The sequence below is a fragment of the Echinops telfairi genome, unplaced genomic scaffold (assembly GCF_000313985.2).
Source record: "Echinops telfairi isolate 266 unplaced genomic scaffold, ASM31398v2 ScPeMD7_7420;HRSCAF=8458, whole genome shotgun sequence".
Classification (NCBI taxonomy): domain Eukaryota; kingdom Metazoa; phylum Chordata; class Mammalia; order Afrosoricida; family Tenrecidae; genus Echinops; species Echinops telfairi.
In genome coordinates, this window is record NW_022111320.1 from 52,794,570 (window position 1) to 52,806,068 (window position 11,499).

The 11,499-nt window shown below is 62.3% G+C and overlaps 1 protein-coding gene across 3 annotated transcripts; it reads right to left on the minus strand.

The window, feature by feature from the left end:
• Nucleotides 1-866: 866 nt before the first annotated feature.
• PCBP4 (poly(rC) binding protein 4) lies at nucleotides 867-11,372 on the minus strand. 3 transcript variants are annotated; one of them, XM_045297534.1, is made up of 13 exons: nucleotides 10,774-11,372; nucleotides 5,253-5,397; nucleotides 5,066-5,089; nucleotides 4,933-4,965; nucleotides 4,627-4,743; nucleotides 4,322-4,453; nucleotides 3,271-3,399; nucleotides 2,985-3,059; nucleotides 2,747-2,791; nucleotides 2,608-2,671; nucleotides 2,417-2,469; nucleotides 2,141-2,310; nucleotides 867-1,760 (listed from the first exon to the last, which is right to left on the minus strand). In XM_045297534.1, the coding sequence occupies exons 2-13, from the start codon at nucleotides 5,331-5,333 to the stop codon at nucleotides 1,472-1,474; spliced, it is 1,212 nt and encodes a 403-aa protein (XP_045153469.1). In that variant the 5' UTR covers nucleotides 5,334-5,397; nucleotides 10,774-11,372; the 3' UTR covers nucleotides 867-1,471. The 3 variants fall into 3 exon arrangements, with proteins under 3 accessions (XP_045153469.1, XP_045153470.1, XP_004715252.2); XM_045297535.1 differs by lacking the exon at nucleotides 10,774-11,372 and having other exon boundaries at nucleotides 867-1,563; nucleotides 5,253-5,943; XM_004715195.3 differs by lacking the exon at nucleotides 10,774-11,372 and having other exon boundaries at nucleotides 5,253-5,939.
• Nucleotides 11,373-11,499: the final 127 nt, after the last annotated feature.

Genomic DNA, 11,499 nt, shown 5'->3' on the forward strand with positions numbered 1-11,499 from the left:
TGCTGCAGCGTCCCTTGCGCCGAGCCCTGGGCCGCCTGGCCCGCCGTGTGCTGCGGGCGCTGCCCCAGCCCCCGTGGGCCTGTGCGCTGCAGGCCTGGCACCCGCAGGTGCTGCGGCAGCCGCTCCAAACCCAGGGGTGCCCCGAGGGCGCTGCCCGGGGTCTATCAGAGGTCTCCGTGCAAGTCCCGGAGTTGGAGGGAGAGGGGGGCCTGGGTGTGCCAGGGGCCACCCGAGAGCTCTTTCACCCAAGCGGAGTGGGAAGTAGGTAAAGAAGGGACCACGGAGCCCCCTGCAGCGGTGGAGACAATAGTATATGGTAGGAGTCGGGGTGAGGGCCAGACATTTCTGGGATCCATGAATTTTGGGTTCTAGAGCCAACCGAACTCTGCATGGCCTTATGCATGAACTTGCCCATCTGTGTCCTGGACCACCTCACTGGGTTTAGGTGGTCACAGAAGTTTCTCGGACCAAGGGAGCCCAGGAGCTGGGCAGGCAGGCCCTAAGGGCTCACAGCCAAAGATTGGGCCGGGCAGGGCAGAGCCTGGAGCCTGCAGCTGGATGCGCGGGGAAGAGGCTGCAAGGACCTGCCTGACATCTGCAGCACGGCGGCAGAGGCAGCAATGGAAACAGCTCCGTCAGCATCTGAGACTCAGGAAGCAGTCAGATCGATGTGGTACCAGAGCCAAGAGCCGGAACAATATGGACTCCAAGGGCCCTGATGGATGCCCTGGACTGGAGTGTGGGAGGGGCTGAGGCCCAGCCAGGGGGCTGAATTCACAGACGGGGTTCCCTGAGGCCTCGGCCATACCCAGTCCCTCTATGTCAGCCCCCTCAGACCCTTCCCCACAGTGTTTTACAGCTTCCTGGTCGCTGAGAATATTTATTCAAAAACAGGGATTGAAAAAAACTGTACAGAGTGTCGGCTGCTGAGAACCTGGCCCCGCCCCACACCACTCCCCGCCACACACCCCAGCTACCGGCAGTGCCTGCCCGTGGGCTCCCCCTGCGGAGCCCAGCGTCCATTCCAGTCAAGGGCGTCTGGAAGCTGCAGGGCTCTGCGGGGACGGGAGAAGCATAGATCCCCACTCCCAGATCTCCAGCTTGATTCCCACAGCGGGGCAGAGGCTGGGAAAGCCCTAGGGGGTGGGGATGCAGGAGTGAGCCCCCCCCAAAGGTGGGAGCACGACTGGAAGCCCCTAGCTGCTCCCTACATCCAGAGCTGAAGGGGTGGGGCCTCTCGCCCGGTGGGGGCCGGGGCAGGCTGCAGAAGCTCCCAGAACCATGGGCCAGACACTGCCCCCCCCTCAAAGACAAAGCACCCCTGCAGGCGGGGGCAGGGTGGAGGTGCATCCATGCGTCTGGCCTTTAGCTGCAGTGGCGGCCCGGTGGCAGCAGGGACCTCAGGTGGAGTCTCCTTGGACAGGTAGGGTGCGGAGGTCCTGCCTGCCCCCCGCCTGTGCCCCAGCCAGCCTCAGTAGGGGGAGAACTTCTGCCGCTCAGATTTCTTGCTCCCATTGGCCGCTGCCATCTTGGCAGTGTAGGCCGCCAGCCCCGGAGGTGGCCCTGGGGAGGCAGGTGGCAGAGCCAAGAAGGGCACCGGCTTGAGGCCAATGAAGTTGGAGAGGGAGATGGCATAGGGTGTGCCCAGCAGACCTGGGGGAGCCGTGGGCAGGGCCGTCAGGGGTGGTGAGAAGGGGGCAGGCAGGTCTGCAGGGGCCGAGCCGGGTGTCCCCCCAGAGGTAGACTTGGCCGTCTCTAGACTGGAGAGAGGGAAAGGGGGGAGATGGAGGGGGAGATGGAGGGGAGGGTGGGGTCAGAGGCAGAGAGGAGGGGGCGCAGAGCGGCAAGGTTAGAAGGAGAGCAGGGCAGACAAACTGGGGAGGACAGTGACATGGGGTGGGCACGTCTGGGGGCTCGGGGGGAGGGAAGAGAGAGCAGGTGGGAAGGAAGCAGGGGCGAATGGGGTGAGGGTAGAGATGGGGGGCAAGAAGAGCCCCGAGCATGGGCTGAGAGAGGACACGAGGGACACGTACAGAGGGGAAGTAACCAGAGCCTTGGGGAGAAGGGACACGGTGGCAAGGGTCAGCTTCCTCTGCCTTCCAGCCCTCCCAGCCCAGGCAGGCCCGTGGCCCAAGCTCACCAGGCAGTGATGAGGTACTGGGCCAGGGCAATGGAGACTGGGGAGCCCGTGATGGTCACGTGCCGCTCCCCGGCACCCTCTGCTTGGTTCCCAATCTTGATATGGGCCCCCGACATCTGGCGGATCTCGCTGATCTTACTCCCCTGCCGTCCGATCACGCAGCCAATCAGCTGGGGGGAGGTGGGAGGGGTTAGGGGGTTGGAATTCAACCTGGGGGAGGCCCAGACCCCCTGGCTCCCTCCTGCCCCTCACACCGGTCCCACTTCCCCTGCTCACATCATTGGGAACCAAGAATTCCTGCGAGCTGGTCTGGGAGCTGGGGTCCAGTCCTGTGCAGGGGAGGGGGGTGGAGAGGGACTAAGCATAGCAGGGCTGGGTGTCCCCCAGTCCCTGGCCCATCCCAGGGGCCTGCCTTGCACTCCCCACCCCCCCTGGGTGGCCCTGCCCAGCCCTGCCCCCATGCTCACCTGGAACCACAGTGGGTGAGGCGAAGGGCACTGTGTGCCCTGAGAGCTGCTGAAGCTTGGTGACCTGTGCCAAAGAAGAGCAGTCAGAGGTCAGAGGGCCTTGGCTCTGGGAGGGAGACCTTGGGCTGAGGTCACTCACCTCCGCTGGGGTCACAGCCCCATACTGGCCTTGGACAGAAAAGCCCTGGGGGAACAAAGTGGACAGGGGGTTACTATGATGAATTTAGCAGCTCAGCTAGCCATTCCTCCCTCCTCCCTCCCCATCAATCTTTTCTTCCACCCGCTCCCCTACAGCAGGCCTCCTCCCTCCAGCAGTTCTCCTGCCCCTCCCCGTCTTCACGCCTCACTCCCCGTATGCACGCACGCATGCAGCACACCTGGTTAGCAGAGAGAAGCACGGGGCCCAGGGAAAGGCTTGGATGATACGGGATCGTGGCTCCTTTGGGTGGGGACTGGGAGATACAAACAAAGATGCTCTATCAGGGCACCCCCCCCTCCAGGCCCTACGCAAACACTCATCGACACCCTGGGACTGACAGCCACCCACTGTCCCAGCTGGGCCTTCCCTGCCCCAACCCGAGGCGGACCCCTGCCCAGGGTTTGGGTGCCTGACCAGGCCGGTCGGGCCCAGTCCCTGCCCTGTCTCCCCGCCCTGGGCAGCACCTCGAGAATGACGGCACAGATCTGGCGCACACACAGGATGATGGCGTCAGGCACCCCAGACACGGTGACGGCACGCTCGGTGGAGTTGGGGAGTAGGTCTCCAGCCACCTGCACCTGGGCTCCCGTGGTCTGAGGGCAGAGCACAGGGGTCACGCGGGACAAGGGCTAGCCGAGCCAAGCCCACGATGGGTGGCCAGTCCATTCTGACCCATCTCAACCACCCAACAGAACAAAGAGGAACTGCCCTGCGGGTTTCCGAGGCTCAAGTTGTGGGAAGCAGAGAACGGGAAGAGAGTGTCTATGGATGAATCCTTTAGTCTCAAGTATTAAGAACCCCGACAGGCTGGATTTCTGGGGTGGAGGGAGGCCTTCACCTTGTGAATTGGAGGTGAGTCCAATCACATTCTCATCACTGATATTGTTCCCCACTATGTCCTCCCACCATAGGGCAACCTTAAAGTTACCTCTTACAAGCGCGTGGCTGATGGCTACCCAGCTTTAACTAGAGGCAGACCTGTGCTGTTGCTCTCTAGGCTCGGAAGGCAGCCACTACCCCTTACCTGCCCTGTGGTCACTGGGGTTAGGTTACTCCTCCACTGTACCCAGGGACCTTTAGGGTTAGTGTACAGCCCACTTTTTAAATGCACTTGGTCCCTGTACTTCGGGGGGCCTGCACGCCCCTGAGTGTCTATAATCCTTGGTTGGAAATACACTCTCTCTCTCAGCATGGACCCGGCTCCTGAAGTCGTGGCCTCCAAGGAGAGCCCTTGCATGCCTTACCTTGTCTGATGTCTCTTTAACATTTTATCTCTCAACCACCCCTTGGACCCATTCCACTGTGGGGGCTAGCACACCCCACACACACATCTCCACAGCTGCTTACAGCCGGTAAGTTTGAACCGCTGGCTCGTCTTTTGGGCAGCACAAAGCACCTGACTGCGGCACCACCAAAGTTCCCTCCTTGGGGGAACAGGGGGCAGGGGCCCATAACCCGGTTCCCCTCCACCTAGGGCAAACAGACGGCTCTGTGTGGCTTGGGCGCAGCCCTCACCTCCCGGATCTCTTTGATCTTGGTGCCCGCCTTCCCAATCAGCGAGCCGCACTGGCTGGCAGGGATGACGAGGCGCAGGGTCACCGGAGGCCTGGAGACGTTCCCTCCGTTCGCGGGAGCCCCGCAAAGGTCCTGGGGGCAGTGGAACAGTGGGCAGGCTGCGCGCAAGGGCAGAGCTCGCCCCTGCTCGTGGGGCGCCTTCCAGAAGATATTCTGAGAGGAGGGCCGCGCCTCCCCTTCCTGTCCCATGGGGAGCTGAGGTCCCCCCTCCCCAGGAACGCACCCCACCCCCGCCTGCTGCGAACCTCGTCCAGCTTGAAGGCGATCATGGACACTGCATGGAAGACGGCCGCCGTGGAGCCCGTGATGGTGGTGATGCGTTCCGGGCAGGAACCCTCGGAGATGGTGATCCGGGCGCTGCTCTGCAGGGGCACAGGGCAGGCGCCGGGCAGCGAGGGAACAACCTGCCCGCACGCCATGCGCGCACATGCGTGCGTGATCGCTGGCCCCCCAACAGTAGGGCGGAGGCCGAGAGAAGGGCATCGGAGGCAGGCCAGGAGCCCCCATGCACCCCTCCAGCCCGGGGTTCCTCCCCCAAACCCTGTCCTCACCTGTTCCCGGATTCGCTTGACAGTCTCTCCCTTCTGTGGGTGACAGAAAGAGGGGGGGCCTTAGCCTGAGTGCTCGGCTGTCGGCGCCTTCCTGCCCGGGTTAGAGGGGCACAAAGGGTAGGCTGGCACTTACCTTCCCGATGATGCTGCCCACTTCCTGCGGACAAGATGAGAGTGAAGTCAGGGGGGTCCGACTGCCCAGGCCCTGACCTCCCTGATACACAGGCTGTGTCCCCTTCGTCTGCCGAAGGCCACGCAGCTCAGGCTGGCCTGGTGCCTCACAGGGCGCCCCAGTCCCCCGTCCCGTCCCCCCACCTCACCTTCCCATGCATCAGCATCCGCAGAGTGAGGGTGAGGCTGAGCTCCGGCTCCTCCTCCAGCCCCGCATCCGAGCTGCTCATCCTGTTAGGCGGGGCTGGGGCCGCAGAGGTCTGGGGGTGCGTCCACTCTGGGAGCCGGCCCTCTCTGTGGGAAGGGGCGGGGTACGATGCGTTAGAGAGGTCCCTGCAGCCCTCACGCGGGTCCCAGACCCCAGGCCAACCAAACTTCCAGAGAAGAGCGAGTCTGGGCCCAGCGGCTTCAAACGTAACCCCCCAGGGATTGGGCATGCTGGTGTGTGATCTGCCAGCCTTGCGCACCTGGTGACCCTACCCATTCCGAGCTGCTGTTGCCCTGCAGGCCCATGGGGCTCCTTCACACTAGTGCTAATCAGACCCAAAGCATTAAGGGGATCAGATGAGTCAGGCACTGTGGTAGCAGCGCCTGGCTTCTGTGAGCATGTCTCCTCCCTCACATATTAGAATTAACTAAGAGGACTGTGGGGGCTCCCTGGGCACTTGGAGCAGGGGAGCCCTGTGGATTGGGGCCTTGAAGGTGAGTGAAGGTTCTTCCAAACCAGAGGAACCAGGGGCCAGGCCAGGCCCTCACTGGCGCTAGTGTTGGGACTAGGGGGAGCCACGGAGATCCTAAAGCAGCGGTTCTCAACCTGTGGGTCACAACCCTGTGGGGGATCGAACGACCCTTTCACAGGGGTTGCCCCATTCATAACAGTAGTTAAATGATAGTGATGAAGTAGCAACGAAAATAATTTTATGGTTGGGGGGGTCACCACAACAGGAGGAAGGGGTCGTGGCATGAGGCAGGTTGAGAACCACTGGCCTAAAGAGAAGGTGGCAGTGAAGGTGGTGAGGTAGAAAGAGGTATCCTCTCAGTCTGGGCCAGAAGGGCTTGGCCCCACCTCTAGAAACTACTTCCGTCCAGGTGAGCAGAGGCCCTGGCAGCGAGTTTGGGTGGGTACAGGTTCATTCGCGTTGAGGGGCGGGGTGTCGGAGACCGGCAGCCTGCACAGTGAATTTCCAGACCCTCTCGCCCGTGGGGAGAAGGGCCCAGAACAGGAGGCGAGGGCAGTCCGGCTGGCTGCTTTCCCGGCCCGAAGCACTTCCTGCTACACCAGGGACAAGTCACTTGGGCCCCCCGAGTCTCCATCTCCTCGCCCCTTAGATGGACGGGTACCTGCCCCCGGTTACTGGGGAGAAGGGGCCTTGCTGGTGCCATGGCTAAAGTGTTGGGCTGCCATCCAGAGTGCCCTCGATCGGAGTCGACTGGCGAGCAAGGAGGCTGTCCGAGCCCATGAACCTTCCAGCCTTGGGGACACTGTGGGACAGTTCTTCCCTGGCCTGGGGGTCACAAGGAGCTGGACTCAAGTGGATGGCAGTGGACTTGGCCCTGGGAGAGGGAGGAGTGAGGGACAAGAAAGGGATGCGGGGGCTGCAGGAATGTCCAAGCTGTTCAGTGGGTGGAGGAAGGCAAAGCCAGAGATTAGCCATCGGGATTAGCCCAGCCGTCAGCCCTCCCCACCCGACCCCCTTTCATGCCCCAATTTAATCCTGAACCTTAATCCTGCTTGCAAAGTCCTCCTCCCTTGGCTGTCTCCCCCACTCCTACCCCTGCCAAGGCTCCACCCGGTGGGTCGGCTCTTGGCGGGGACCAGAACTTGAGGAGAACAAGAGAGGGACCAATGGGTGCCAAGCCCTAGCTCCACATATTCCTTCTGCCCGGGAGGGCAGGGGCTAGCTGGCTTTGGGGCACTCCAGAGGACTTGCCCCCATGTGGACCTCACAGTTCAGCGCATGGAGCTCTGTCCACACTCTCTTCGGAAGCCCCCTTGCTCGCCAGACCGGGACAGGCGGTGGAAAGGGGGGTTCCCGGTCTTGTTCTCACCCAGAAAGCCCGAGCAAGCCACAATAGGGAACCAGGCCTGTTGTTTCCCGATCGGTACATGGAGGGTGACATCCCAGGCCCCCACTGACCCACCAGGCACCTGATCCTCTTTCCATTCAAGACCTGGCCCCCAGTACTCCAGAGGTCAGAGGTTGGCAAGGACTATGGGTGCAAGGACTATTCTCTCCGAGCATCCTGGCCAGTCTCATGCTGGCTGCCCTTGCGGGACAGTCCCCCAGCTGTCTGCACTTCCCCCATCAAAGCATGACGTCTTTGGCTTCCGTCTCTCTGGCGGCCAAGCCCAGGAGCTCCTTAATGCAGGCGCCAAGGCTGCCACCTTCTTGAGTCCCCCGGGCTCAGCCCAGTCAGGTCAGAGAAGGTGCTTGGAGCACAGTGGTTACCCGGGCAGGTAAGTGTGCTGCAAGGAGAGCCTAGGGCCTCCAGAGGGTCTATACTCTGTGCGAAGTCCCAGAGAGCAAGGGTCCTTAAGTAAGCAGTCTGCCACACCCATGGGCCACCCCTCTCGGGCTGCCGCTGGGTGAGTGGGTGCCCTTCCCAGACAGTGGACTCCTGCCCAGCCAAGACCATGCTTGGAAAGGACCGACAATGTGTTTAAAGCCGGAGGTCTTGCACTCCAGAATTCTCAGGGGCTCAGGGCCCCTCCCGGGCCCTAGCTAGCTGGTGGGAGATCCCATAGCACCTCTGGTGGGCATGAGGCCCCGGGGGAAGCAGGACAGGTGAGCTGGGACATGGCCAGTGGCGGGTGGGCTCCTGTCTAAAAGAACACCTGGATCCACGGCAGAGCCCACCTCTCCAGACCCAGTGGGTGTCCTTAACCAGCCCTTCACTGGCCCAGCCTCAGTTTACCCTCCTGTACCAGGTCAGGGGTCAGGAAGACTGCGGCCCCTTTTGTGTCCTTCCTGGTTTGAGGGCCCCTGCTGCCCTTCCCCGTCTTTGGGAGAGAATAAAGGATCGTGACTCATGTCCCCCAAATGATTCTCTCAGGGGTCCCAGGGAGCAGCACCCCAATAGGCATTCATGCCGCATCCCACCCTCATCAGGACTCTAGGAGTTACTGGCTGCGTCGGCCTGGTGGGTCCTGGGTCCCTGAAAGGCTATCCACGTGGGTGCCGAGTAACAAGTCATGCTGACCTCCAGCTAACCTCTGGGGGTGCCCAGCCCCCTCTGGTCAGCAGGGCTCCCTGGCAGGACACACGAGGGTCAGGCCGTCTGAGCTGGTGCACCCCCTCCCCAGACTCACTGCCCACCCCTCCTGTGCCTGGCCTCTTGCCACTCAGGCTAGAGGAGGGGGTGGGGGGGTGACAGCTGTACAAGCGATGGAGGCTGCCTCCTCCCTGCCCCTCCCCCCAGCTGTCTCTCTCCCATGACAGCTGCCCAATCAAAGGGCTAGGGGCTTAGCCAACTCCCCCACCGCCACCCACCCCACCGGGATCAAGTGTCCACCCTGGCTTTGTTCTGGAGCGAGAACAATCCGGGGGAGGGGAGGGCTCGTGGGGCCAGGCGACTCCAGTGCACTGGCCCGCCCCTTGGGGGATTCCCTCTGCGCTGCTGGCCAGAGCGCCTGGGGCAGCCAGGGCCTGTGCACCCACCTGGACTGGGGAGAGAGAGAGAGAAGAGGGTCTAGTCTCCAGCTTCACCCCACCCCACCCCCACCCCGCAGCACCACCTCCTTCAGCACCCACAGCTCTCTGGACCAGCAGCCTCCTATTCCCACGCCACAAGCAGTCACGCGGGCCACACCCAGCAAGGCTGGGGAGTGGCTCAGGGCATCAGGCGAGGCAGGGCGTGGCAAGGAGTGGACACCAGGCCTGGGGGTGGGGGTGGGGGTGGCATCATGGAAGATTCCCCACGTCCCTGCTAGCCCCTTCATCTGGTGATGCTCCCACATGCAGGTAGCAGGGTCTCTGCCAATCCTGCCCCACCCTCCAGGCCCCCAGGGCGGTGGTCATGCCCAGTCCTGAGAGGTCAGGGAGAAGGGCACTGCCAGGGAGCGGCTGGGCTTCAAGGGCTCCAGCCTCTGGTTTCTGGCCGTAGCCTGGTGCGGAGCAAGGAGGAGCCTTGGCAAGCTGATGGGTGCCCGCAACATTCCAGCCTCCCGCAACGTTCCAGCCTAGTCGGACTCTGTTGGCTGACTCCCAACAGCCGGGAAACCGAGGCAGGGCCAGACTCAGACTAGGTGCTGGGCAAAAGGCCCCATTGACTGGTCTCCATCCTGTCCCACCCAAGGCAAGGAAGGTCTCTGGCTCCCATTCTATGTACCAGAGACTGGGTCATGCCACTCTCCGTGGTCATCCATGGCTCTCCTGGGGGCCCAAGGGGTAAAGCCTGGCCTCCACAGAGGGCCACTCAAGGACCTTCGTGACCTGGCTCCTGCCAACTTCTCTTATCTCGTCTCTAGGCCGCCTTCCACCCACACCAGGCTACAGAATACACCTTGAACCACTGAGCCTCTGTTCCCAGCTCCAGATGTCCATCCGCCCATCTCAGCCTGTCAAACCCTTCTCCAGTGTCGTCTCCTCCAACCTGTGAGCCCTTCCCTCCCGTGCAGCCCTCCCCAGTCTCCCCAGTCATGCATCACCACCCAAGCCTCTCTGCCCCGACAAGATGCCCGGGGTAACTCCAGAGGAGTTACAGCGGGGGCGTTTCTGGGCCTGACTTTCCCACTAAAGTGAGAACCCCAGAAGACAAGAAGTTGGAGACAGAACCAGGCTCAGGGAGGGGCTGGGGTGTATGAGAGAGATCACAGGGCCTCAGGGCATTAGGGACCAAAGATGCGACTGGGGTTCCCAAGGGATCTCTGAAGAAGAGAGAGCCACAGCTCCACACCAGCCACACGGGCACAGCCAGGACCTGCCTGCGTAGAATCCTGGTTTCTGCTCAGCTTCCCCGGCTCCTGTTCCTGCTCTTTCTCGGAACTACAGGCTCCCAGGGCTTGTTGGTGTGGGGGATTTAGGCGGGGCTGAACTCCTGGGGTCCAGGGGAGGTCTCCTTCGAGAGAAGGGGGAGGCTACAAGAGCTGGAGGAACAGCACGGACCTCACAGAGCCAGACTCAGCCTGGGCAGGTGAAAGGATTTCCCTAGTTAGGAGGAGAAATTGAGGGAAAGGGCCATTCGGCATTTGTGTCAGGCCACATGGGGGGCCACTGGCAGAGCTGGGGAAACCCAAGGCCCACCTGTCCTGTTCAGTGCTTTTCTCAGGCCAGTGAGGATGGAGGCTGGGAGGGAGGTCAGTGATGTGAGCGGAGAGGGTGGACAGAGCCTGTCTTGCTCTTCTAGTGGCCTGGGCCCGCCAGGGTGTGTGGGCCGCCTGCTCCCAGCCCCCCACCCCAGCATGCCAGGAGAACAATCCCCTTGTGTTTGGCGACCGGAGCCTGCATGCTGATGAAGGCTGGGAGGTGGGGGCTGGGAAAGGGGTGCCTAGGAGGATGAAAGGGTTTGGGGGCCTGCAGATGTGGAAAAGCATGGCCTCCCAGGCATTGTCCTGAAAGCAGAACGGATGACCTTAGGGGAGAGTGTGGGGCCCAAGTGAGGTTTAATCTCCTTGGGGAGGGGGCCTTGGGACCCAAAAGCTTTGTGGGGCAAGAGGCTCTGGACACATACACGTCCTGTTCATCCAGCACGAAGTTGGCCGTCCTAGGAGTCCAAAGACAAATTCTGGGAAGAGGGGGTGCACCGCTGGCCCTGGATACATCCCTTGAGGCATGCTTCCCAGGGTCCTGGGGGACTGGGTGGGGCACTGGGTGCCACAGGTCTCAAGATGGCGGGCCTAGGATAGGAGGTGAGGAGGTGGGCATCTCCCTCTCCTGGCCAGCGAGGCTCTCGGGCCATGCTATCCTGAGTTGCAGAATCCCCCAGCCCCGAGTCAAAGAGCTCGGTCACAGCTGAGGGGCTGCAGAGCCACAGGAAGAGGGGCGGGCAGGATGGTGGGCTATGGTGAGCCTGAAAATGCCATCTCCATACACCCCTGGCCCAGAGATGGGGGCCTGGAGCCCTGAAAACTGCAAAGAATGGGAAGGGGTGTGAGCTAAGTCAGGGGGCTGCAAGAGAATGGCAGTTGAGAGCAAAGACAGGGTGGACCAGAACCCAGGACGGGAGGTCGAGGGGAGGATTAGGCCCTAAAGACGAGAGCAGCCGATGGAAGCGTGGAATAGGGGCCTGCAGTCTGGGGGCTCAGATCCAGGCAGCCTCTCCTTGGTGGGTGCTGGGGCCCCCCTGGTGGATCAAGCCCCCCCCACCTGCGCAGGACTCGACCCTGTGTGGCGTGAGTTCCTTGCAGTATCCCGATCCCCCAAACGCAGGGCTCGGGGCCGTGGGCCGGGGAGCAGG